At 46.2% G+C, this 25,114-nt stretch overlaps 1 protein-coding gene across 5 annotated transcripts in view; it reads right to left on the bottom strand.

Annotated features, from left to right (window-relative positions):
• CORO6 (coronin 6) overlaps positions 1–25,114 on the bottom strand; it is a 251,563-nt gene that overhangs the window by 173,878 nt on the left and 52,571 nt on the right. For all 5 annotated transcript variants that reach the window (XM_069615259.1, XM_069615260.1, XM_069615262.1 and 2 more), the window contains exon 2: positions 12,250–12,457. In XM_069615259.1, the coding sequence (XP_069471360.1) occupies positions 12,250–12,447 (198 nt within the window). In that variant the 5' untranslated portion in view covers positions 12,448–12,457. The remainder of the gene's footprint in view (positions 1–12,249; positions 12,458–25,114) is intronic.

Genomic DNA, 25,114 nt, shown 5'->3' with positions numbered 1-25,114 from the left:
TGTAATGCCCGTCCACTGTGAGGTCTTGGCAATCCAGGGTCTAGAAGACTTTTCCTAACCTTCGCTGTCTCGCTTCCTCAATCGCCACCCTCCAGTAACCTTTTCCATCTTGAGTAATTAGATACTCATACATCTTGGCGACTGGAGGCTGCAAGGGCAGATTCCACTACACACAACGAGTTCCTGGCAGCCGTCCACTTCATAACAAGCTGTACGTAGACTTCAGGCCGGCGAGCACAAGCTTTGGCCAATCACCCTCAGGATGCACCGTGTATACAGAGCGCAAGGCCTCAAGGAAGCCGCTTTGCAACGGGATTCGGGACGTGGGGTCATCCTCAACACATAAATGCACTCCACTTTGAGAATCAGCAGAGTTCTGGAATTGCTGATAATCCCACCCACCAGGAAACTAATTATCGAGAACTTCTTTTTGAAGTTGGGTGCACCACGACTTCAAAAATCCCAACTTCGAAGTAACATTCTAGTTGCTGCGTGGGAGTGCCACTCTGCAACTAGAACGTCACTTCCTGCCCAGCCCAGTGCACATGACAGAAATCCAGCTCCCTGGTTTCCTGTCTGCGTAGTGGAGGCCGGAGCGCGGGAGGCCTTCCAGACGAAGACGGATTTAGTTGGAAGAAGGGAGCAGATGTGTGTGTGCGTCCGCATGTTAATTTGTGATGTGTGTATGCTTGCATGCAAGGATGTGTGTTATGTAATATCATGTAATGTATGTCTGTGACTGTGCATGAGAAAGTGTAGTATGGTGTATGGGTGCACGAGTGAAGGGTTTGAGTAAATGAGGGACTGAATGTTGTGTATGCATGTGGCTTACTGTGGCTTGACGTTTAATTCTTGGCATCTATGATAAAGCAAGCATGATATGTTATTACTGGGTTAGAATGGCATTTTGGGGCAGCCTGTCTAGCCCTTCCTTACTGTGGTATGACATTTAACGTACCCAACGTCGCTTTTTTAAAAATAATGGTGGCATGGCATTTTATTCTAGGCCAACTACGCTCGTGTGGACAAGAACGGTGGGAGGCAGGGGGGCGTACACAAAAATCTCACACATGGTGCTGGGAGACACAGTGCCAGCACTATGTAGCAGTTTGGTGCCGACTGATCTATAGTTTTGCACCAGAGTGCAAAATATATTAATGTAAAATCATCGCTGCCAAGAATAACTTTTCAATGCAGAAATTGCTGGGGCAAAAAACAACTCGAAGAAACTCTTTGAGATTCTGAAACTCCTAGAAAAACCAAAAGCTTTAGCACACCCTGTGCACCCAACAAACCAAGATTGTGACAACATTCAGCAGGCATTTGCCAATAAAATCACCATAGCTCCTAACAAAATTCAGAAAGACTTGGGAAATTGCACAGCCAATCAAGAGCTGCCTGCGCCTACGCACAAGCAACATGAAGACCTACCTCACTTCACGTTCCGACATGTAACCAATTTGGAGATGGACTCCACCCCGTCCTCCATGCACCCGACCTCATGGTGAGAAAACATCATCACGGAAAAATTAATTCTGGACAGCAGAGGGATTTTCACGCCTTTTCTTTCTAGACTGGTAAATGTGTCTTTTGACAACAGTGAAGTTCCAGAGACCACTAGAGCTGTTTCTGTTACTGCACTGCTGAAGAAGACAGGGCTGAACCGAAAGATGCGAAACATGTTAGACCAGTCACTAACAGCAACTTCCTGCTGAAGGTGTCGGAACAATTGGCCAGTAACAAACTTCAAGCTCACTTTAAATCAGCCTCTATCTTCCACAGCAAACAATCGGGTTTCAGAGCGGATCAAGAGAAGATTACAAGAGAAGATTACACCACACCACCTTCACGCACCCTACGATCAAGAACTAGTGATTCCAGCATCCAACTCAGCCAGGATTGGTGGATCTGCCTTCTCAACCTTGGCTCTAACTCTGTGGAACTCGCTTCCGCCGCACATTCGACACATCCAAGACTACATGGCTTCCGAAAAGCTCTAAAAACCTGGCTCTTTCCGTAAACCACGATTAAGACCATCTAGGGCCACTGAAACCCACCAACATCAGAAACCATGACTTTAATGACATTACTTCGGAAAGCAATTACAACCGGCCGACAATTGTTCTGAGAGACACCGAGCGAAGAGACCACAGACAGCCACCAATAATGTCTCCAAGAGAGATTTAAGAACTGCACGCCACAGATGGTAACCTTAGCGTCTCACAGACTCTAAGATATGCAACGGCTGACTCCTCAATTCCAGATTCTACTACAAAGGCCTAACAGTCTCTCGCACAACCAAGTTGATCATACCATTTCCCTCCGTACCTGCCGGTCTACAATACCTAAGATACAATCCCACCTAAGCGCTAAAGCATGCAGACTCCACAATGCCTCCATCCAGCCTTCCCTTTACATCACTACCTCAGTGCGACTATGTTGATGCGAGATATCGCCGGTCCTATAACCAAATATCCTGCCAACACCTAACCTGCAACCCACGATAAACCACATCTGGAGACCTGGAAAATGGGCTCCTGAGACGCACAGTGCTGAACCTAAGGATAATGACCCTCTGACCGAGCAAACCTTAACTTACTCTGGTCCTACCTGTGAATCTACCTCAGAGTGTCGCTACTTCAAAACATCAGGCCAACCACTGCCAGCTTTATCCTGATCCAGAATATAACCGAGGAACAGTGGGCTCCTACGAGTAAATCACCCACTCCAGACACTCGCATCTCCTACCACGATGCTCACTCTCTACTTTACACCAACACACAATAAGCGCAGCTATACCCCTCGATCAATTTCAGCCTTGCTGCACACATACGAACATTACTCCATGAACAACTCAACATCCTACTAGAACGCAGCTATACCCCACAAAAAAATCAGTCTAGCTGCACACATAAAGTCCTACACAGGCCTAATGCCACCAGAATGCTGTCTCGGAGAACAACCAGTGGACTTCACACATTCGACTGATCTCTCATTACCACTACACCTAGTATTAGGATGCAGCTACCATCAGGCAATCACACCAGCTGAACACATATTGAGTGCACCCAAGCACCCTACTCTAACCTACTCTCTCGATTGACCAGGACTATGGTCCCCAAGGGCGTTCAAACCACAAGAGCATTTGAGATCATACCAATGATATAGAGGGCGCTACATAAATGCCAAATAACAATAGTATGGAGACTGCATTCCTTGACCTGCAGACTAATATGCTGGAGATGGTGGATGAAGGGAAAACTGGCCTTCTCAATTTGTCTGCAGCTTTCGATTTGCTTGACCATGACCGGTTGATCCACAACCTCTCATGCATAGAGAACTGTTCCCCACCAGTCTCTAGTTGAGTTAAATATTTCCTGGTGGGCAGACTATCATCTATTTGTTGGGAAGGTGCCTTCTCTAAACCTGCTCCCCTCTTCTGCAGAGTCCCCCAATGTGCCTGTATTTCACCCACATAATCTATACATCAGGCCACTCTGCCACCTGTTAGAGACTTATGGGGTCTCTTTTACGAATTACGCTGATGACACCCAGCTGATTCTGTAAATTACTGGGGATTATGAAACGGACACCAAGACTCTGAACGCCATCTATGGACTCATCGAACAGTGGATGATGGAGAATTGGCTCTGTTTGAACAGAGCAAAAACTGAACTCCTACTGTTTGGCAGCGCTAGGGCTAGAACTAAGTTGGGGATCGAATACTCAAGGAGTGCCCTATAGCATTAGTAGAGAATGTTAAGACTCTAGGGTCTTCCTAAACTCGACTCTCGGGCCTGAGACTCAGAACAGTTACATCTCTAAAAATCGCAATTACTAAGACTTCTCAGAAATATTAAGCTATTTATTTCAGAAGACAACTGTGCCTCAATCGGTTGAGCCATCATTCTCTCCCACGTCTTGTACTGTAACTCACTGCTGATCGGGGCCAGTAAAAAGTGTCTGCATCGACTCCAAATCGTCCAAAATGATGCAGTTCGTATCATCAAGGGCATCCCCAAACAGGATCACATTTCATCTGGGCGGAAATCAGTACATTGGCTTGCTATTTCAGCCCGTATTCACTTTAAAGCTGCAACGTTAGGGCACAAGTGTTTTACGGAAAGGCCCCAGTGTACCTGAAGCGTCACATCACTTAATAACTGCCCATTCACAAGCTCTGTTCCGCTAATTTGGGAACATTAACAAAGACAGATTCAAAGGGGTGGATGGTCTGGGGAAGGCCTTACCCAACAAAGCTGCACTGATAAGAAACTCTCTCCCTAGCACTCTCAGGTTGGACAGCAATATGAAAACCTTTAGGGCCCCGTTAAAAACTATTCTCTTTAAATAATGTGCTGGTTCATAGTCAAGGATGACGCAGCCTCTTGATATGTACTGATACCAATATGACCCATTCTTTTGTTATGTTCTATTGTGTTTATGTGGCGCCCAGATGCCTGTGGGTTTACGGCGCAGCACAAATGAATAAATACATAAATAAAAAAGGAGTGCAATGCATACAGCATGATTTTTCAGGCTGATTGGATGTTTTGTTTTCTATCAAGGGCCTGCAGAAGGTTCATTGGTATGGCAGAGGTTAGGGAGGCTTAAACTACAGTGGATGTAATGGGGAAATCTCAGGATCAGCCTTTTTGAAGGCACAGATATTTTCTCTCTCGTTCTCAATCATTTTGAGAAGGATAATGACCTGTTTTTGCATAGTGTGCTATTGGAATTGGTTCTGGGAAAGCGGCCAGATTGTGTCTTTCAGTAACGCTAGTGCAGCTTGACGGCCTTGTGTGGCACAGCGTAGTGTTGGTGGGTTCTTTCCTCTAGGGTATACAGTGCTTACAGAGCTTACATCGAAGAGGTCACAACTCCGGTCCGTACTGCTCGTTTGGTGCTGGATTTCTTACTTGTTTCTGGGGAGAGGGTGTCCGCTGTACCTGTCTGGCTCTAATGGAGTAACAGAGAGTCGACCTGCTGAGCTGAGCCGTGAGTAGCTGCCGGCTTCGGTCGGTCTATAAGGTTACTTTTCTGAGACGGCTTAGTCTGCCCTATTGTTGGTGTCTCACGGTTTCAGTTTGGAAGGAGCCTGTACTTTGTGGGTTTGCCACTCCACCGTACAGATACACAGTGACTGCGGGGTCCCTTTGAGCTGTGTCAGCTTGGGCGTTTATTGTATATACTCCTTGGAGTGAAAGCAGTGCCTAAGTGCATTTGTGAGCCACAGGCTGCAGAGGCCCTCTTTTCCCTTGTTATCCTGGGAAACTGTATTTTTAAATACTGTCGCTGTGCAGGATGCAGAGAAAAACAGTGCAAAAATCAAAGTTTTATAATCTCTGAAAACAACCACATAAAAGTGGGAAGGCACAGCATCACCACCCAGTGGTAATCTCTTGCTGATGATGGTGAAAATGTGCAGTCTCCTGATTCCCCGACTACTCCAGAGCTGGGGGTCATGCAGTTTGCTTTAGAAATCTTGATTAAGCTGTCTGGGAGAAGTCATGAAGATCTGAAGACGTGGGGCTCTTTGCCAAAAACGATTTGTGTCCCTCAGAGGGTGGTTTCCCACACTGAAACGGCGGTTACAACCCAAGTATTCGAGGACGATGAAGAGGGAGAACAGGATGTGGTTGAGGTGGTCAGAGAGTCCGACGGGAGTCCTACAGATAATTCCACTAACTTCCTTTATTCTACTCGAAGGCACAGACGTTTGGCGAAACTTCGAGCAAGAAAAGGAAATAAAGTGGTCCCAGCTTCTCCAGCGGTACCGACTCACCCACTAAACTCCACACTCCATCTGGTTCATTTATTAAAAACAAGAAGCCGAGGAAAAGGGACGCACGCAGGCATAAAAGATCATAGAAAAATGTTGGTACTTTGACTAGTTGGGTGCTCAAGGATAATATAAACCTGGCGACGGTGGAAGTAGCAGAGGTTACTGTGGAAAGTGAAGGAAGTGAAGAGGATTTGGTGCTGCCTCTGTGGGCCCAGGTGGTTGCTCAAGGGCTATGTGAGGGCCACTTGAGATCAGGTCAGGGTCAATCGAAAGTGCCCCCTACTAACTTTACTTCTGCTGCAGCTACTGTGCTCGATCCTAAAGTTTTTACTATAGGTGTCGAGCCCCTCGACTCTACTAAGAAGAGGTTGAATCGTTCAGTGATGCTTGCTGTTCTGCATATAGTACCCTTTTTATGTGTCCTGAATTCCACAGACTTTGATTTTGTCAAGCCTATGAAATTGGACGGGCTCAATATTGCCCGTATTCACTGCGTAGTATCGGATATGTTCTTGATTTATCTCTCGCTAGTGTTTTGGCACCTAGTTGCTGTCCCACCTGCAGTAAAGTGCCTCAGGGTGTGGTGCGGCCCCTGCAAAATCTGAAGGGTAACAACTATGATAAGAACAAAGGCTGGGAATGGCTTAGAAGCGTGCTCCCGGCACCGGTCACTAATTCTAAATGAACTTCATCAGTGGCCTATTGGAATACTCAGGGGTTCTCCCATTTTACTTCTGCAGGTGGCTCGATTGGATTGTTAATGAACTATGATATTTTTATGTTGCAGGAGACCTTCTTGACTTATCCCATTGTTGTAGCTGGCTATCGTGTTTACCAAGAATACGCTGTAAGCGGCCATAAGGGGCATCCTTCTATGGGGCTTCTAGTGGGCATAAAGCAGGGCTTTCATTCCAGAAGGCTCGGGTGGGAAGCGCTAAAGGAAACTTGATGGCTATTGAGGTGTAACCTATTATTATTGCTTAATGAGGTAAACCGTTGCTGGCCTTAAATATAGACGATCCCCAAGACAACAAATTATTGGAAGCCATTTTTGAATCCATTGATCAGATCCTTATTGATTGGTTAGCTAGCCCGAGCATGAGCTGGTTATTATAGGCGGGGATCTGAACTCCCGCTGTGTTCATAGGTTGATAGCCACTCAATATAAAATTGTGAGGCCGGGGAGCGTTTTGTTGAATCCAAAGACTAGTAGGAAGGGTAACAAATGGCTGACCTTCCTTAGGGACTGGTATTTAACTTTATTGAACGGTCGTACGCTGAGGGATTGTCCTGGCAAAACCACATGGAGTAGTGGATGTACCAAGGGTGCACTTGATTATGTTGGAGGGAATAATGCCTTTTTGGACAGGGTGCTTGGTTTTGCAGTTCTCTCGAATACCTATAGTAACCATGAGCTCCTGTCAGTATTATTGACCCTAGACTGGAAGGAACCCAGTGTTCAAGTGAATACTGGGGACATAAGGGTTGATCATGCTGGGGGTCGTATGTGTTGGACGGCCAAGAATGCCGAAAGGATCTCTCTGGCCGTGGAGAAAGCCTATCCACTTGACTCTTCCTATTTGAAGCAACGTTCTGCTAAAGAGATTGTGAAATGGCTTTCTGGTTTCATCCTTAAGTTTGTATCAGTACTGGCCAGAAGCACCTTTGTATGTAGCAGAAGAATGTTGGTGCCTTTTGATATCAAGATACGTGATGCCAAAAGGCATATGCACGGTTAGATTAGAGCACTTAGAAGATCTCCGGGTCCTTCGATGAATTGAAGGTCTTAATGGCAAGGCTTAAACAGACGTAAAGAAGCTGGTTATGTAGGTGGAAAAGGTCAGAGACAAATGCCAACTTGCAACACATGGTGCAGGTTCTGGCTGGTAAGAACACGCATACTATATGGCAACTACTATCCAGCTACTATCCAGAGCCAAGAGGAATTCAACAATGGTATGTTATTATATGGTAGAGGGACTAACAAGGCGCAAATTTCCACCTTGACAAGGCATTACGGCACTCAACAAGAAACAATGTTACGTCCTTTAAAGACCAAATAATACATTCATACACATTCAAACAGTTCACCCGAGATCAAATGATTGCAGGCCAACCATCTGTTTGCAAGTGCTGATTGCTTGGCTTCTGGTGCAATGACAGACGAGGTGAACGGGCAGTGCTTTTCGGTGCCATTGCCGCACATGGCTGTACATCTGTGGCAGAATTGAGATGATATTGGGGGTCATTTCTCTTCTTGGTTAAGAGTACATGGAGTAAAGAGAAACTCCATGTATTGTGAGAAACCTAGGGGTATTCTCACTCCTACTCAACTTGGATCCTCTACTCAGGTGGCCAGGGAAAGGATTTCGCTTTTGGATCCTGACCCTGTGGGTGTACAAGCAAGGGTCGATCACCTGGGTGGAGGGTCCTTAAGGGTTGGAAGTGGAATGCCCTTAGGTAAGATGTGGTATTCACATTTTCCTTTCAGGAAGGAACCCCTGTCCCAGAGGCGGTTATGGGATACTGTTCCTCGTGTCCCATTGTCCCTAAGAAGGACAGGAGATATCATCAACCCAGACCTACCAGAAAGAGGAGACAAAGGATTGGGAGTGGGGTACTTTTAAGCGATACATGGTATCCCCCTTATCCTAGTGACAACCAGTCTAACCCTCCCCCGACCTTTATGGATTACTGTAGATCAGATCCCCTTTTTATTACCCTTCTTAGGGTACTTAATAGTATTGAGACAAGGAAGAAACAACTGAGAGTAATGAACACCACACACTCTCCCCACTCTATACTGAGACGAGGAAGAAGCAACTGAGAGTAAGAAACACCACTCACTCTCACCACTTTGGTACTGGGATGAAGAAGATACCTGCAAGGTATGAAGGTCAATCATGTCCTTTTAATCAGAGTCAGGCAAAATTGAATAATGGAATACATTTGCAGCCAATTGAAGAACCACAGGTGTATAAAAGGTCAAGCCATGAAGTGGAGAGAGACCTAGGGAACTTGGGCAGAGACCAGCAGGAATGCTCGGAAGACTGGAGGCAGCCGTGGTGGGATCCGAGATGCAGAAGGGACACTGGCTGATATCTCCAAGCCGAGGGGAGCCTCCAATGTTAAGTAGGAGCAAACAGAGCCGTGGCGGGCCAGAGCAGAGAGGACATGGCACCTGGCCTCGCAGAGGTACTGAAGGTGCCTGTGCCTGCTGATCTCCAGTCCCAGAGTGAGCAGGCCTCACAGAACCCGAAGCAGCAGCTAGAGTGAAGGAGAAAGGCAGCCCGGCCCACCCGAGCAAGACGCTGACAACTGGTGAGTGCTGGGGAAGTTACCCAGAGACTGGGGTGCTCTGGGTGGGCTGCAAAAGAAGTGAGCAGTGCTGAGGAAATAAAAGCTCCACTCGCAGTTGGAGCTGTAAAGTTATTTGAACAAAGGAAAGGCAAGCGGTGCAAGAAAGCACCAAACTGCTAATATTCAATAACGAACTCAAAGAAAGCAACAATCTGCTAATATTGAATAACGAACTGAAAGAAAGTAGCAAACCTGCTAATCTTGAATCCTACACTGAAAGACATAGCAAAACAAGTCAAATTAAGGACTCTGACTGCAGAGTTGAAGTCAAGTCAAAGAAACTATTTGTTTTTGAAACTACAATTTAGAAACTATTGGTTTGTTGCATATCGAACCACTAAAATACACAAACCGTGCTTAAAGGACAGTAACCTATATACTTGGAGGAAGCTAAGCCTGAAGGGGGTAGGGCAGGAAAACTGGTTTCGTGATCTGTGATAAACTGGTTGCGTGACCTGTGATGGGTGGACCGTGTGGACTGACAACTGCACCCGGACCGGTGAACCCCTAGGTGTTGAAAAGGAAACCTACTCTTCTGTTAAAAGAAAACGAATATTGGTGCATTTAAATCTTGTGGAAGGGATCCCTGAGCTATGAAGCATTGTTGTACCTTTTCTTAAAGAACAGAGCCTCAAGATACTCCTTTTTGTGATAACTGTTGCCTTGAACTTGGGGAAGGGAACCCTGAGACTGACTACAAGGAAACTGTATTGAACTTGGGGAAGTGAATACCGAGAAAGGTGTGGAAGTCGCCTGTGCATACCAACTGTGCAGTGGTTATGCTCTATGCACTTGGCAGGGCAACAGTGCAAAGGGTGGTCATTTTGGAAAGGTCGTGGGGCAAATGTTGGGCATAAATATATAAGGACAGACAAAGAAGACTCTGGTCAAAGAAGGGTGCAGGCCAGCACTTCAAGGGGTGTTCCACCATGCAAAATATCAATGGTAGTTGGGTGTGAAACCCATGTTGAGCATACACTACTGCGGGGTACAATGGAAGCCTTATGGAGAAGTTGTGTTGCCCATTGAATACTGGCAAGTGGGCCCAGGAGAAGAGAGCTGGCCCATACTGCACAAAGGCTTGCACAGCGACACTGGAATGTCAGTGCTGCACAGTTGGGGGGCTAATTCATCATGCATTGAACCACTGGACAGGTGGGTCCAGCCGGTGATGAGTGGGGGCATTTTCGGGAGCAGCTTTTGCAAGGGCTGGTTGGTAAGTGTACCAAGACTGGTGAGCAATGTCAGTCCATCTGTTTAAAGTGCTTGGTACGCTAATGGCCAAACCCATAGCAGCGAACTTGGCCACCTGCCAACAATTGTAGATGATGAGTATCTTGGAGCTACGGGTCAGCATTAGAGTGCCGTGGGGAACTTCCATCTACCCACCCGACCTTTTACTCCATGGTGTTTTTTGGATGCAGTTTTTGCATCCAGCAAGGGTACACAGGAGACCATTGGCAGATGGAGCATGGTTAGAAAGGAGTGGTTGGGAAGGGCACAATAAGAGGTTTCACACAACACCACAGCGAAGGCTCACGTTAGCCTCAGTATAGGAGCCGTTTTTGGGCTAGCCTCCATTGACAGAAGGGAGGCATGTGCCACAGGGAGCAGCACGTGGTATGCGCTTGTATTTTTTGGAGTGAGAGCTAGTGTTGAGTGGAAGGCCCTGGTACTTAATGGAAGGCATCTTAGTCTTGGGGTAGGATGGGGCTGTGTACCTTTGGCCTTATAGTTGTGGGCACCTAGAAGCAACAGTGCAACCGGTATTTCAATGAGACCTAGTTTGCGGTCTTTGACAGGTGGCGACCTGGGCAACGAGGCACATCCCACATAAGAAGGAATCGCAGTTTGAAGTTCCATTTAGGCCAATGCCGGTGGGTCAACCTGGGGAGTTGGAGATTTTGTACCAACGTGGACAAGGGGAGGGCATGATCCTGTGGAAAACCTTCCTCCACACTTTACTCAGGGTTCACCTGCTCTATTGGTTGGAAGGGCAAACAGTTAAGCTCAACATAAAGCATCAATCACATTTCCTAGGCCAGTTCGGATCCAGTTGCGGAGCCAGAGGTGGTGAAATGTGGGTGAGGGTGCCCCACCCAGGATCCACCCTGGTGCCCAGTGCACTGTCCAGCCTCCCGATGGTGCCCTATTACCGGCGCCCCACCTCCCCTGCACCAAAAGTTGCTTTCGCTACTGTTTGGATCACCCTCTAATTTAGATAGGTCTGGTATGTTTTTGCATTTGTATCCAGGTTCATGTCTCGAAGTTTCTGCATGTAAGTGAATTATACGAATTCCAAGAGTCAACATGGTGGCGGGGAGGCCCAGCACGGCCATGTTATCCTCCCTTCCTGTTACAATGCACGCTCGACTCCCAGCGCCCACAGCCTCCGATACAAAGCAAAGTGTGAGGTACAGAGCCGGGCCATTCCAGCATTACAAATCAGTTGAGGCAGAACATTGATAACTTGACTGACTCTGCATCTCAGGAGGATAGCTCAGTGGCAACGTGCTAGCCTTGGAAGCAAGACAGCACGGAGCAACACAGGTTCGATCCCCGGGTCGCGCTTAGAAACCTCTGGGTATTAGGCGCATTATAAATATCATATCATATCATATCTGCCCTTCTGAAATTTTCAAAGGCAACAGCCATTTCGGAAATCCAAACAGGCCGCCATGTCCTTATAATATATACTGAAAGGAGAGTCAGAGGACTTAATTTAATAGATGCGTATCAAAAATATTTATTTAGAATGACACAATAATTAGGAATGAAAATCAATCATGAGCAAATCATAAACAAGGACAGCAATTAGATCGCAGGTAACATTACATCTGAAAAGGTGCAGATGGCATAAGTCATTCCTACACAACAAAATCCATTCAATCATTCAACAGCCATACTCATGCAGTCATACACACACAATCGTATTTTCACATATATTAGGAATCCTTTTTAATGATAACATCAATAAATGCACAATAATCAACAAATATTCTATTTTGGAATGGATCAATCTGTACAATTTGCATGATCACATCACCAAATGGTTTCAAGACCCTTGTCCCTATGCCATATCTTTCAGCAGCATCAAGACTCACCTTGCCAAGCGGTAGCACCATGAACGCCCCTCCACCACCGGACTCCACGATGATGGCCACAAATTTGGGGTTGACGGCGCAGAATGAGCTGTCCCATGTCACCTTGGACACGCGGATGTCTTCATACATTTGATCAGCTTTCAGCGGCTGTCCGAAGATGTGCCGGAACTTGCTCTGGCGAACCACCCTTCGACTCATGATGGCAGCGCTGCAACGGCAAGAAGTACAAGCAGGAAGTCAGGGTGTGCGGCCACGGAATGGGCAGACAATAAAGATATCGAACACGAAAATATCGAAATAATTTGGGCTGAAAATTAAGGTCCGAAAATGCAGTCAGTTAAATTTGTTAAAAATCGAACAGGTATCTGAGGGTTGAAACTGATTATATGTATGTCACCAATTAATTAAGTTCCAAGCACAAACAAACGTGATTAAAAAAAAAACAATCCACATGTTTAGCTATTATATGAGGATTTATGTAGAATAGTATAAAGGTTTTAAAAAACAATAAAAAGACTGTTTTTATTAAAACAATGAAATATTTCTATGTCGGCTGTAAACTTCAGGCATTAATGTAGTTGCCCTTGACTTTTTATTTATCTATTTCTAACGCACCGTAGCCTGTATGCATCTGGGCGCGGGGAAACACTGATCGAAACAATGGAGGAAAATATATTAGAGAATCTCTAGTAGGAGAATAGCCTAGGAAAATAGAAAAGTCTTTAATGCTTTTTTAAATGCCGGTAAACTTCTTTCGCAGTGTAGGATTACAGGTAATTTGTTTCATGCTACACCTGCTTTTACAGGGCATGACCGCTATTTTCCCTTGACCCATCGGGATCTGGAGCATGTCAATCGCATTGGAATCCTTTGATCCGATATTCCTGGCAGAGTCCTGGACAGTGATGCGTCTTTTCAAATAGCTGGGGGCATCACCAAACAGACATTTGTGAGCCATGATATTAAATTGTTTTTATCTATTCTGGCTTCTTCAGGGAGCCAGTGCAGCTCTCTTGTGTATTGTGATATATGTTCATGCTTCGGTCCATTTTTAATAGTTCCTACAGCATCATTTTGCGAGATCTGCAGTCTTTTAACGCAGAGTTTACTTTCTCCCCCTAATAAGGCGTTGCAGTATTCCAGTCTTGGCATAATTAAAGTTCTAACCAGAGTAGCACAGTTTTGATCTGAAATAAAAGGTTTTATCAGGCGTAGTAGCCTGAGATGGTATTGTACGTTTTTAGTGACGTTTGCAACTTGGGCGTCTGCATTAAGAGATGCCTCAATGGTGACCCCAAGAGTTTTTACTTTGTGGACTGTGCTAATTAGATGTTGATCAATACAGAAGTTTGCATAATCCATTCCTAGTTTTTCCCTTGCTTGGGCTTAGGCAAAAATAAGAAGTTCAGTCTTCTGACTGTTAAGGCAAGGCCCATTTTCTGCCATCCAATACGAATTTTCTCATATACGGACACAATGAGCTCTGTATCCTTTGTGCATTCTCTACTCAGCCTGAAAAGTAGCTGAGTATCTCTGTATCCTCTGTGTATTCTCCACTCAGCCTGAAAAGTAGCTGAGTATCTCTGTATCCTCTGTGTATTCTCCACTCAGCCGGAAAAGTAGCTGGGTATCTCTGTATCCTCTGTGTATTCTCCACTCAGCCGGAAAAGTAGCTGGGTATCTCTGTATCCTCTGTGTATGCTCCACTCAGCCGGAAAAGTAGCTGATTATCTCTGTATCCTCTGTGTATTCTCCACTCAGCCGGAAAAGTAGCTGGGTATCTCTGTATCCTCTGTGTATGCTCCACTCAGCCGGAAAAGTAGCTGATTATCTCTGTATCCTCTGTGTATGCTCCACTCAGCCGGAAAAGTAGCTGATTATCTCTGTATCCTCTGTGTATTCTCCACTCAGCCGGAAAAGTAGCTGAGTATCGTCAGCGTACCATTGAACTCACACAGACTTGAAGACCCGTGAGGGGAAAGACGATCAGTGAACATTGAGATTAGAGATATGCACTAATAGTGGGGTACAGGTAGATAGTAAGGTAGGTAGATATCTTATAAAGTGCATCAACTTGCTTCTTGAGAGGTATCAAGGTGCTAAAGAGACGGAGGCGGCGGAGGAGCGGTGGGTGGAACTAGGCAGGATAATCAGGTATGCACCCTTTTTCGAAAAGAGCGGCATACTCAAAGGAGATGGCAGAGGATGCTAGCAAGAAATTCACTAGGGTGTAAATTGACGAATGTGTGCCAGGCCAAATGGTCAACTGGGGGGGTGGGAGTGTTTATTTTATTTATTTTTTGTTCATTTACAGTGTGCGTAATACCAGCGAGTGGTTTCTAAGCACGGGATCGGCTTCAAACCTGTACTGTGCCACGTTGTCTTGCTTCCAAGACAAAAGTGTTAACCCCGAGCTATCCTTCCTCTCCTGTTCCATTTTTTAGTGGCTTATATTTTTTATTTTATATTTTTGACCCTAATATTTTCAGGTGGAGTGAGGGGTTGGTTCTTTATTTATTATACATGCAAATATAGAGTTTATTTTTTTATTTATTTTTGCAAAAGTAAACATATAAATGCTCATATAAATAAAGACAAACACCGATAAGAAATACTTCGCCCACATGCAGTGCCATTGAACACGTACACACATTTGCTCTTGGCACCAGCTCGTCACCCATGTGAGCCAAATGCTGCTGTTTAACCCACTCTTTTGGGACCACTACCCAGTCTCCCAAAATAAAGGGGAGCACTACCACTGGATTAAAAATGTCTAACCAGCAAGAGGTTGCCAGTCAAGGATGTCCAGGTTTAAAGGCGTTGAGAGGCTAGGGCCTGAGTGGGCAAGGCCCACCCGAAATCTGTAAATGCCCATTCAGAAGCTCTGTGTAGGCAATTATAGATTTTAGTGTCTCTGCGGCGGGCCCAACTACATTAGCTTCAGGCCCCCCTATTTAGACAATCCTGGCTATGCCTCTGTTTAGGGCTAGAGGCTGCATAGCTTTCAACACCCATCAGTGAGCTCTCCGGCAAAGGGTGGACTTGAAGGGCCCTAGCAGAGCTTGGTAGAAGCTCCCAATGCGCTGTAGGTTGAACTCCCTCAGAGGGACCCAAGTATGGAAAAGTTAGGAGGTGCTAGTATGCGTGTGTGCATAATGGCCATTAAAGGTTATGAGGCCTTGGCCGAGTTGCCTGAGAAAGGGAAATGATGGGTAGGCGGAGACAAAGTGTAAGGAGGAGAGAGACACACATGCCTAACAATGAACGGTTAGAGGGGGGCAGGAGGCGACAAATACTGGAATGACAAAGGTTAGAGGGGGGCCAGAGGAGACAGAAATTGTGATGAAGAAGTTCATAAAGTGTAAGGAGGAGGCAGACAGGGCTCTAGTAAAGGATTGATATGGGCAGGAGGAGACTGGGGATGGTTATAGGAGGCAAGGGGGTGATGAACACAAGACCGACACAAGTTATAGATAGGGTGTAGGAGACAGAGTGTAAGGACGAGAGAGAGAGACGAGGCTAACAATGGTTAGGGATGGGCAGGAGGAGACTTTGAATGTCATGGAAGGCAAGCAGGAGACAAACACAGGACTGGCAAAGGTAATCTCTGGGCAGGAGTCGGAAATGGGGCAGAGGGAGGTTGTGGACTGGAAGGAGGACCAAAGTACAAGGCTAGGGAAGGCTCTGCAAAGGCCGAAAGACACGGATATGGGGCTCCTGGTGGTGACAGAGGCAGGGCTCGCAAAGGAAATGGAGCATGGGAGGGAGACGGGAGCATGGGTAAGGCTGTAGGGGATGGGCGGAGAAAGACAGTGGGCTCACTGGCACGAGAAGGAAGGGAAAAGAGGGAGGCTCAAAGAAGGGCCTGTATACATGCAGGGGTGGACTGGCCTATGGGGAACTCTGGGGATTTCCTGGTAGGCCTCTGCACCGTGAGCCCCTTTTGTGTGGTATTTCCAAATCTTCCCATAGGAAAAGGGTTGGGTTTGCTGAAAATGTGTAACATGGGGCCACTTTGAACATTATTTCCTGGGTGTCTTTTGGGTCCGAGTCCACCCCTGTATACATGAGAAGGTGCCCTCGAAGGAGGACATGCCAGGCAAATTGAAATGTATGGGCATCGGTTTGACTACAATACTGTACCATTGTCTGGATTGGGTTCAGTAGACAGTGCAGAATCACAGACCACCTGCTCTGAACATTAACCAGAGCTAAGCATGGCAAACCATGAACTGTGAAAGAGCGCCCCCAAAAAGCAGACCGCAAAGCCCTCTGAAATAATATTATGATTCTCATGGCACATTACGGTTGCTCCTATAGAACACCTCAAGTCTAATCCTATCAGTGCACCACCAGAGCTGCCCAATGGGAAATATTGTGAGTCCATTGCGGGTAAGTCAGCTGTTTGGGGCCTTGTGCAGCCTCAGGTGAGATGACTCGCTCCTCGTGGTTAGAGGGAGAGAGTGCCTCCTGGGTGCTGCAGCTTTCAAGAAGCGCCCCATTTGATTTTCACCACCTCTTATTGTTTGACATAAAGTCTTGCATTCGGATTCACAACAACATGAGAGATATGAAATGCACTACACGCGTATTACTCCATGCACATATAAAGAGAAAGTCCTTAGAAAGAGGCCAGGAATGCAAGCAACTTGCCATCACCATCGTCAGTTTACGGTAGCCGCCCACCTTCCCGCCCCCCCCCATCAACCCCCTCATTATCCGGTCACAACGAGGGAGGATCTACCAACTTATTTCCCCCCAAATTCCATAGATTTGCATATCAGATGTTAACCACGTGACAAGGATACGGCACACTTCTTCCAATCAGAAAAGACCATGCCTCCCACTCGTCCAAATTCCCATAGACCAGCCAACGCTCAATCAGATATTGCTCGCGTTTTGCTCTAAACAAGGGGACTAGGGACAAGGCGTGACTGCAGGAAGAGTCAAATCAACATTTTTCAGGCAATTATCCTCGATTAGGGATGTCCTTTTCTTTTCGTTTAAACAAACGCCTCGGGTTAATCAGTCAATCTTAGATGCTAAAGCCATCATGCTGCCCGCTCCCGGACCCAGGATGATGACGCTCTCACACCCCTCGTGCCTCGATTCAGCCTGGTGGCGGATGCCACTGGCCCTGGCTGGAGCACTACCTGATCTCCACACTGTCCTGTACCATGGACTGTGCCAAGTCCAACAGGCCGCCTGTGGGCACTGCAGGGTGCTTGATCCGCACCATTGGCATAAAGGCAATCAACACATAACCCCTGAGTTCACGCAGGGTGGATGTGGTCTTTTACGACACTCACGAGGACCCTCACTGCCGAAACCTGAATCTGCTGTGGTCTTAAGCGAGGCCCTTAAGAATAACATTATACGGCCACCCTGGGCGGCAACAGCCAGAGAGCACCAAGTCCCCCGGACAAGCAGCAGTGTGTGACCCTATAGCAAGGGTGGGCAGTGCCAAAATTGTACCTCACCGGCAGCCGCATGAGTCTACCCTGTGAGTAAAGATGGTATATGCCACCTCTGCCGAATGGCAACTTTGCCGACTGCATTTGCCCCATATTTTTTACCACATATTTTATCACATATGATAAGTTTGGGTAAGGTAAATAGGAGGGGGTTGATGGGTGGAAGGGAGAATTGTGGAAGTCTCCCCCTGCTTTCTGTCATAAAAAAGTGATAAAACGGCAAAAAGACATTCGGTGAAAAAGACATTGGCAAGCTTCATAGGCCCAGTAAACACTTTAGCCGAAATTAACACAAGACCAGGGGTCAAGTCCTAAAAATGAAAGCAGGGGGACTCATCAACAAACGCAATGGGATGCGACGTCGCCAGAAATTAGCATATTAAGGTGAAATATGCACATTTCATTCAATTGACTTTGCGTAACCACCCAAATTGCACATGGCGATTGACATTTGCCTTTCATAAAATCAGCACGCACACAAAACCAAGAGAGAATATTTTCTTCTAATAGCGTTTTTGAAAACGTTAAAAGGTGTGCATGTTTTAAACTCCAAGAACCAATACAAATGTTTTCCCTGGCACTTGCAGTACCGAAATGGGACATTTCACCTTTAGTTGTCTGTTATTTTTCATCAGTTTATATAGTGCAGTGTGTCCGTCCTACAAACCTGACGACTGCAGTTCGATCCCCAAGGTCGGCTTTAATTCATAAATTCAAAGAGGACATTAAATGTTAGCTTGGGGGACTGTGTCCACCCTCTGAAAAAAGTGGGTGGACTCTCTCCTCCCACGTGTGCGGCACAACACAACATTATAGCATTGCCGCAGTCTCAATATTGGGAGCAGTCTTGCATAATAATAACGTTGGCAGAAGAAAGACCACCAGACACAACCACTGTTGTGGTGGGCCAGGAAAACTTCTAACCTGCAATAAAGCCTGGCTCCCTCACCAAGGGAGATCCCTCCTTTACAAGCTTGTAAGTAATGATTCCATTGGCTCTTCTGTCCTCGTCCTCTCTCTGTCTGCTTGTCAGGCAACCTCTGACTACAAAGACGTTGTTTGCCGTTAGCTCAGTTATTTGTGTTTAGGGTGTGACTGATGGTAACTGGTGCCGTACCAAATAGTTGGGCTAGTATTGGCTAAAGTTCAAAAATTAAATGACTGCAATTCTTTGTATTTTATTTGTATTCTTTTGTGTACAATCATTTGTATTCTTTTTTAATAACTACAATTCATTACAATTCTACAATACCTTTTTTAAAAAAAAAAAATAACCATGATACCAAATCTGAGAAACAAACTTTAAAAAAAAAGTCATTAAACTATTACCAGAAGTACGTGTTGACGTTTTTCTTTTATCCCTTTCCTTTTACCAACACAACTAGAGCCAGAAATAAGCTTATTATCAGCAAAAAAAGGCACTTTCTTTCCATTCCTAAATGTTTGACGAGAATCAAAGTTTGATGAACCGCAGATTCAAGTAATGGGCTTCAAATGGGTGTGTGGTGCTTTATAAAAATTGAAATAAATAAATAAAAATAAATAGAAACGCATTGGGCCAACAGTATGACTTTTTGGAGAAATGTAGATGCATAACTACACACAGGCCAGCTTTGGAAAAGTAGTTCATTCTCGCAGGCCGCTCTTTTGTGACTCTGGAATGGGGCCCCCAGGTGCTCGCTAATGATTCTGCATTCGGGACTTCAGAGACGGACTGAACGATGTACCAGCGCTTAATTTGTAAAAAAAAAATTAAAAAAAGTGCCAGGGCTCAAATATTTTCTAGCACTCCTGTGACACTGAGGGTGGGCGCCACTGCTGCCACCGCCCGCAGCTGCTCCCCACAGTGTCGACAAATTTGGGGTTACACTGCAGCTCGTTTCAGCTGATTGTGTTTGACGGCTGCACTGACTGTCACCACTACATAATTAAAGTGGGTCTGAGAGGTTGTCCTTGAAATAACCCAAAATAAAATGCTTTATTAGAAATGACCGAATTATTTTGGGTCGAAAAACTGAAATTACTTTTTGGGTTTTGTCCGTTTTTTAAAATAATGCTGAGGCAGACCCCCTGCACCTCTCCCACTTCCCTCTACCCTAATTTATACGCTTACGCCAACCCCCACCTAATTTTTCAATTAAAACGCACAAAAGTCCCAAACAAATTCGACCAAATAAATTCACTCATTTCTACTTAGGTATTTTCGTTTTTGTTTTTTTCTACGGATGCCAGTCTGAGACAAAAAGTGCTGGGGCTCAAAAATAAGTGCCTGGGCTGAGCCCTGGCAAACACCCCCGCAAAATAAGCCATGGTGCCTGCCCCAACCCTAGCCACATTTCAGAGGGACCGACCCCCAGGTGTCTCTGTGGGCAGGCCCACCTTTATGCCTGGCCCTTTGGGCAGCCTTGGCTCAAGCGCAGCTGCAGATTTAGCTGCAAACCCTGGTCCACTTTGCCCCACATTGGTCACCGATTCCCCTGCAGGGCGCTGCAGAGGTAGGTTGCCTGCAGTGCTTTGAGGGGAGAAGCCTTTGATAGCCCAGACACGTTGCTGTGATAAGACAGATGGGCTGGTAACCTTGCGATTCCCCTCTGGTGCCATCACATCTCAATTTTAGCATCATCCCTGTGGGTTCATTGTGTTCCCAAAACATGTGCCATAGTAACGCAAAGCCAGAAAAGCTTCACAGAGATTTACATTTGTCCGCCGAGAAAGGTTAAACCCCTTTCTGTCCGATGATCAAATCGACAATAGCCGCAAGGGGCTCTGGTCTTGTCCGGACTGGATTGCGACATCTACCACAGTGCGTGGCATTAGCATTCTGTACTCCCCAAAACCGTAAAAAATAAAATTGGTGGACTGAAGGTTTACTTATAATTATTGCGGTTCTACGGCTAGTCAATTCTCGACAGATGGCTATGGTGCCACCTGCAGACAGGGCACCAAGTGGCACTAGTTTGGAGGAAAAACAGCAAGATCGTTGAATGTGAGGGGAGCACACAATCCCACTTTCTCTGGGGTGGCATAAACCCTGGCACTGGCTCCGAATAGCGCTCCTTACTAAATCTTTCAACTGCTTTCATTGAGATACTCCTTAGAACCTATCAAGCCTTCTCGGGAGGATAGCTCAGGGGGAACGCGCTCGCCTTGGAAGCAAGACGACGCTGTGCATCACAGGTTCAACCCCCGGTCCGTGCTTAGAAACCCCTGGGTATTAAGCGCGTTATAAATAACCCATTACAATTCTGAAAGACAGCCATGGAGCCAAAATGCCAGCCTCATCTAGTGTGCCCAACCCACCTCCCCCAAAACTTTAGGAGATGGGTGTGGCTTTGTGTGCTTCAAAGTCAACTGTTTATAGTGGATCAAAGACAAGGGAACCTTCACCTGCTTACTTTTTACCACACCTGGTATTTCCACCTCCTCCCAAAACCTGGCTCTTCTCTAGCTCCAGACTGTGTGGAAAAGCCTGACCTAGCATTATTTGTTTTATGCTACATTTTACCACTTTGTTTTGCCACAAATGTATAGATGGTAAGTTTGGCTTAAGTATATAGAAAAGGCGGGTAGGGAGACGGGTAAGAGGTGTGCGGGAGGTCTCTTCCCACATTTTGTGGTTAAAAAAAAGTGTTAAAATCGGCTTAAAGAAATTCAGCGAAATGCAATTTGGCCAAATAAATGCAAGCAATCATCATAGATCCGCAGTTCCAGCTCTACTAGTACTGCCTGCTACAAAAGACCCAGACATGACTTCCTTCATCCTCAACCAATCACTGGGAGGCCTGAGTAGCAAATGCACACAGAACTGGGCTCCAAAATGGTCAGTATCAAAACAGAAGTGGCACGCCTTTGCTCGCGCTGGAACTGAGAGGCGGGATGCATGGAGGTGATTGGGCGACGGGATGGGAAAGAAGGACATCCTTCCACTGAGGTGAACAGGAAAGGGTGATGGGGCATCAACTGAGTGAATGGGGATACAGCTCCAGGGCTGTACACCAGAGCATCAGGCCAAGGTGAAAGAACCTCAGGATCAGGGCACCGGAAAATCAGGGTGGGATAGCAGAACATCAGGGGGAGGGGGTGCAACAGAACATTGGCAAACGTGCAACAGAACATCAATGACCCGGCAGCAAAATATCATGGATTTGGCAACTGGTAATCTGGGATGACAAACAGAATGTTGGGACTAAGAACTGGAGACAGAACAATATTGCCTCACGGCAACCGAACATCAGAGACATAGCAACTCGAAGATCAGCGACATAGCAACTCGAAGATCAGGGACAGGGCAACTCGAAGATCAGGGACATGGCAACAGAACATCTTGGACTGGGTTACATAACATCAGAATGTCAATTGGACATTGAGACTCAGTAAAACCCATTACGGACAGGGCAACAATATATCAGGGTTCTGGCAACAGAACACCAAGAACAGGAAGTAGGCCATCAAAGACCAGCGAATGGGGATCTGGGAACAAATTATTAGGAATCGCCAAGACCACATCTCAGACTAGGCGGTATAATGTCAGAGGCAGCGTAACAACACAGCAGCACACGTAGCCTCAATTACTGACTTGCAATTATTATTATTAACCATTTTGTATAATGCGCTACTCGCCCTCAGGCGTACGTGCGCAATTGATCAATCTAGGACTTTTCCAAATTTGAAAGTCTGTAAAATCCTCAAAGAACACACATTTTATTAGAAAAAGTTTTTGTTTCTTTAAATTTGAAAACTATCTGAAATCCCATGGCAACAGTGAATGCAACATCACCTTGCTCTACGTTCTCCAGCTGTAAATAGCGGCAGACAGCGCAGCCATCGCATGGTTTCGGAAGAGTATCCAGTCCATGTATGCCATTTTTAAAATCCAAATGTTTGTCCTTCTTGCATTTCATGGCCTGAGTCAGCCTTTAAGCCAAGTGAATCCATGCTACGTCATATGTTGTTAAAAGAAACCATCCTAGGGAATAGGTGTGCCCTCACTTGAGCTTGAGGGGTCTTATATAGTTTCCTTACTCATAATGCTTTAGGAATGTTAAGCCATTTGCAAAACATGTATATATGCCTCATGTTGATGCTTGAAATTAACAGAAACACTCTACCCATAGCAAATGTCATCCATACCGCCCTATCTCTATCTTCTATGAATATATACAAAGCAGAAAATCTGTTAGCTTGTTCCTTATACAATTCCACACCGTTCCACCCATCTGCACCACATTTTGCATAGTTACCCGTTAAGGCCCCCTGGACATTACTGGCTACATGACATTCGGACACTGCACCCCTTATCACATATGAGACGGTTGCCTGAAATCGGCGAAACATCAACGTGGTGTAGAAGGACTGGACAAAGTTAGTTTTAAGCATCTCACCGCGAGGAACAAAACTCCAAGGGTAGGGAGCTCGAAAACCACGTGTCAAGGCCCCGGGACGCACCCGTTTCTAAGATGTTTGCACCGCAATGCACTGCACCACACCAGGGTGAGGCGACAAGTGGGGAGAGCGCACAGAAGTTCCCAGTATGCTGCATGTGACGAATCAACTTCTGGGGCACCAGTGGTCCAGGGATGAATATCGATTTTTAAACCATCAATCAGCCTTTAGTACAGCAGAAGGGATCCGAACAGATTGGAATACCAATTTTGGTAACGTAGACGGAACGGCAGACTTATCTCTGCAAGGTTGTGGATCGTTGGTTAGTTGCAACACAGCGAAAATACAATTATTACCCAATGATAAAAGGAATTGTCCAGTCAAGGTTGTATTAAACATATCTACTTCATTATTACTACAACATACAGTTCTAGCACATTACAAAATACAACCCACCCTTTAAAGGAACACAGAGGACAGACAGTTTCACGAAGGAAAGGGATGCACTCTGGATACTGACAGGAGGATAGTTGGTAAAGTAATCAGTCTTACTGTTCAAGGTTATTTGGTTTCAGCGTCAAGGGGCAAAGGGTCGTAACAGAAACACAATATACCTGGTGCTTAAGAAGTTCTTGATGCTCAACAGCATCGAGGCGGTTTCAGGGTGCTTTGCAGATCCTAAGAGAGTTTGAGGCAGGAGAAAGCTGTGGGTATCAAGCGGCAGGCAGTTCGGCAAGCGAGGCTGGACGATCAGTTGCAGGCTGGCCGGCGCGGCAGCTCGGGGCCAAGAATCATTGTCTCTGTGCTAGTTGGCGGATTTGAAGCGATGGTCGAGGCATCTCAGACGGCTCTGATGACTGCAGTGTGAGAACAGTGAGCGGTGCAGCTGATTGCGGTTCGAGGGCTCGACTGTCTCAAAAATGTCCTTAAAAGATGGACACTGGTTGATGCTTGTGTGGCACTCCTCCGAGTGCCTTCGCAGGGCTCATGTCATACTTTCAAGGCAGAAAGCCCAAAGCTCAGGAGAGTGTTTGGAGGCAACATCCTTGTCCTTTGTCATGAGACTCTCCGGCACTACCCACCTAGGAAGCTTGATGGCAGAACCAGAAGGGCACGTTGTGTGCTGGCAGGGTACTGGTTCTGGAGCTGCTAGACGGGTCCTCTGAGTCCGGTATCTCCCTGTATTCCCTGGGAGATGATTAGGGGAGGGATCCTGATTCCCGCTTGGAACTCCTGGCCTTCCTTCGCTGGCGGATGTTGTAAGGTAGACTGTACCTTCAGCCCAGGTCCAAATTAGTCCTTCTTCTTACTCCTTTCGAAGTCTTCGGATGATCTGCTAAGTGAGGGGTTCAGCCCTCTTTTAAAGCCAAATGGGCCCCAGTGATTGGTGCAGGCTAAGCCTACCTTAATTAACCAATCCTGGGTCCCCACCAACAATCTTCTATTATGCATGAGGTCTGGACCAGAGTGCTCCTCCACAGGACAGCAAGGGGTGACAACATATACCTAAGTCCCACCCATCTTCCTGTCTGTTGTAGTCTGTTGTAGATCAAAGTGTCACTCTGGTTAACTGAGCCCTCTGTGACTCTTGATTAAAGCACAGGTCTCCCTTGAAGAATGTGACAAGAGCAGACTTCCTGTCTCCCTCAAATCATATACTTCTGCCCTCTGAAAGGGATCTGCTCTGCAGGGGTGCCTACGGTAACTAATTAACCCAGACATGCCATTCACTGCCTTTCATACAGAGGGTGGGAACTAACTTCAAGTTAACACATTGCATACCAAAGAGGTGTTAGCCCTGCTTTCCTGTTGCCTGCTCGGCAACCAAGTTCCCTCAACAGGCTTGCCTTATTTATCTCTCATAGGTATGCACTGCCACCAGCGGAACTAAATAATAGGAAAGCAGATCCATGGAGCCTTTGATATTTTAATTAGGCTGCTCATGGCTGGAGGAAGGTGTGCCTTCCCCCTTCTTGAGATGCTTTGATGTACCAGTGGCTGTCACATTC

The sequence above is a fragment of the Ambystoma mexicanum genome, chromosome 9 (genome assembly GCF_040938575.1).
Source record: "Ambystoma mexicanum isolate Mex_15411 chromosome 9, UKY_AmexF1_1, whole genome shotgun sequence".
Taxonomy (NCBI): domain Eukaryota; kingdom Metazoa; phylum Chordata; class Amphibia; order Caudata; family Ambystomatidae; genus Ambystoma; species Ambystoma mexicanum.
The sequence above is the reverse complement of the archived record's forward strand: the minus strand, read 5'-3'. Positions and strand labels throughout refer to the sequence as shown.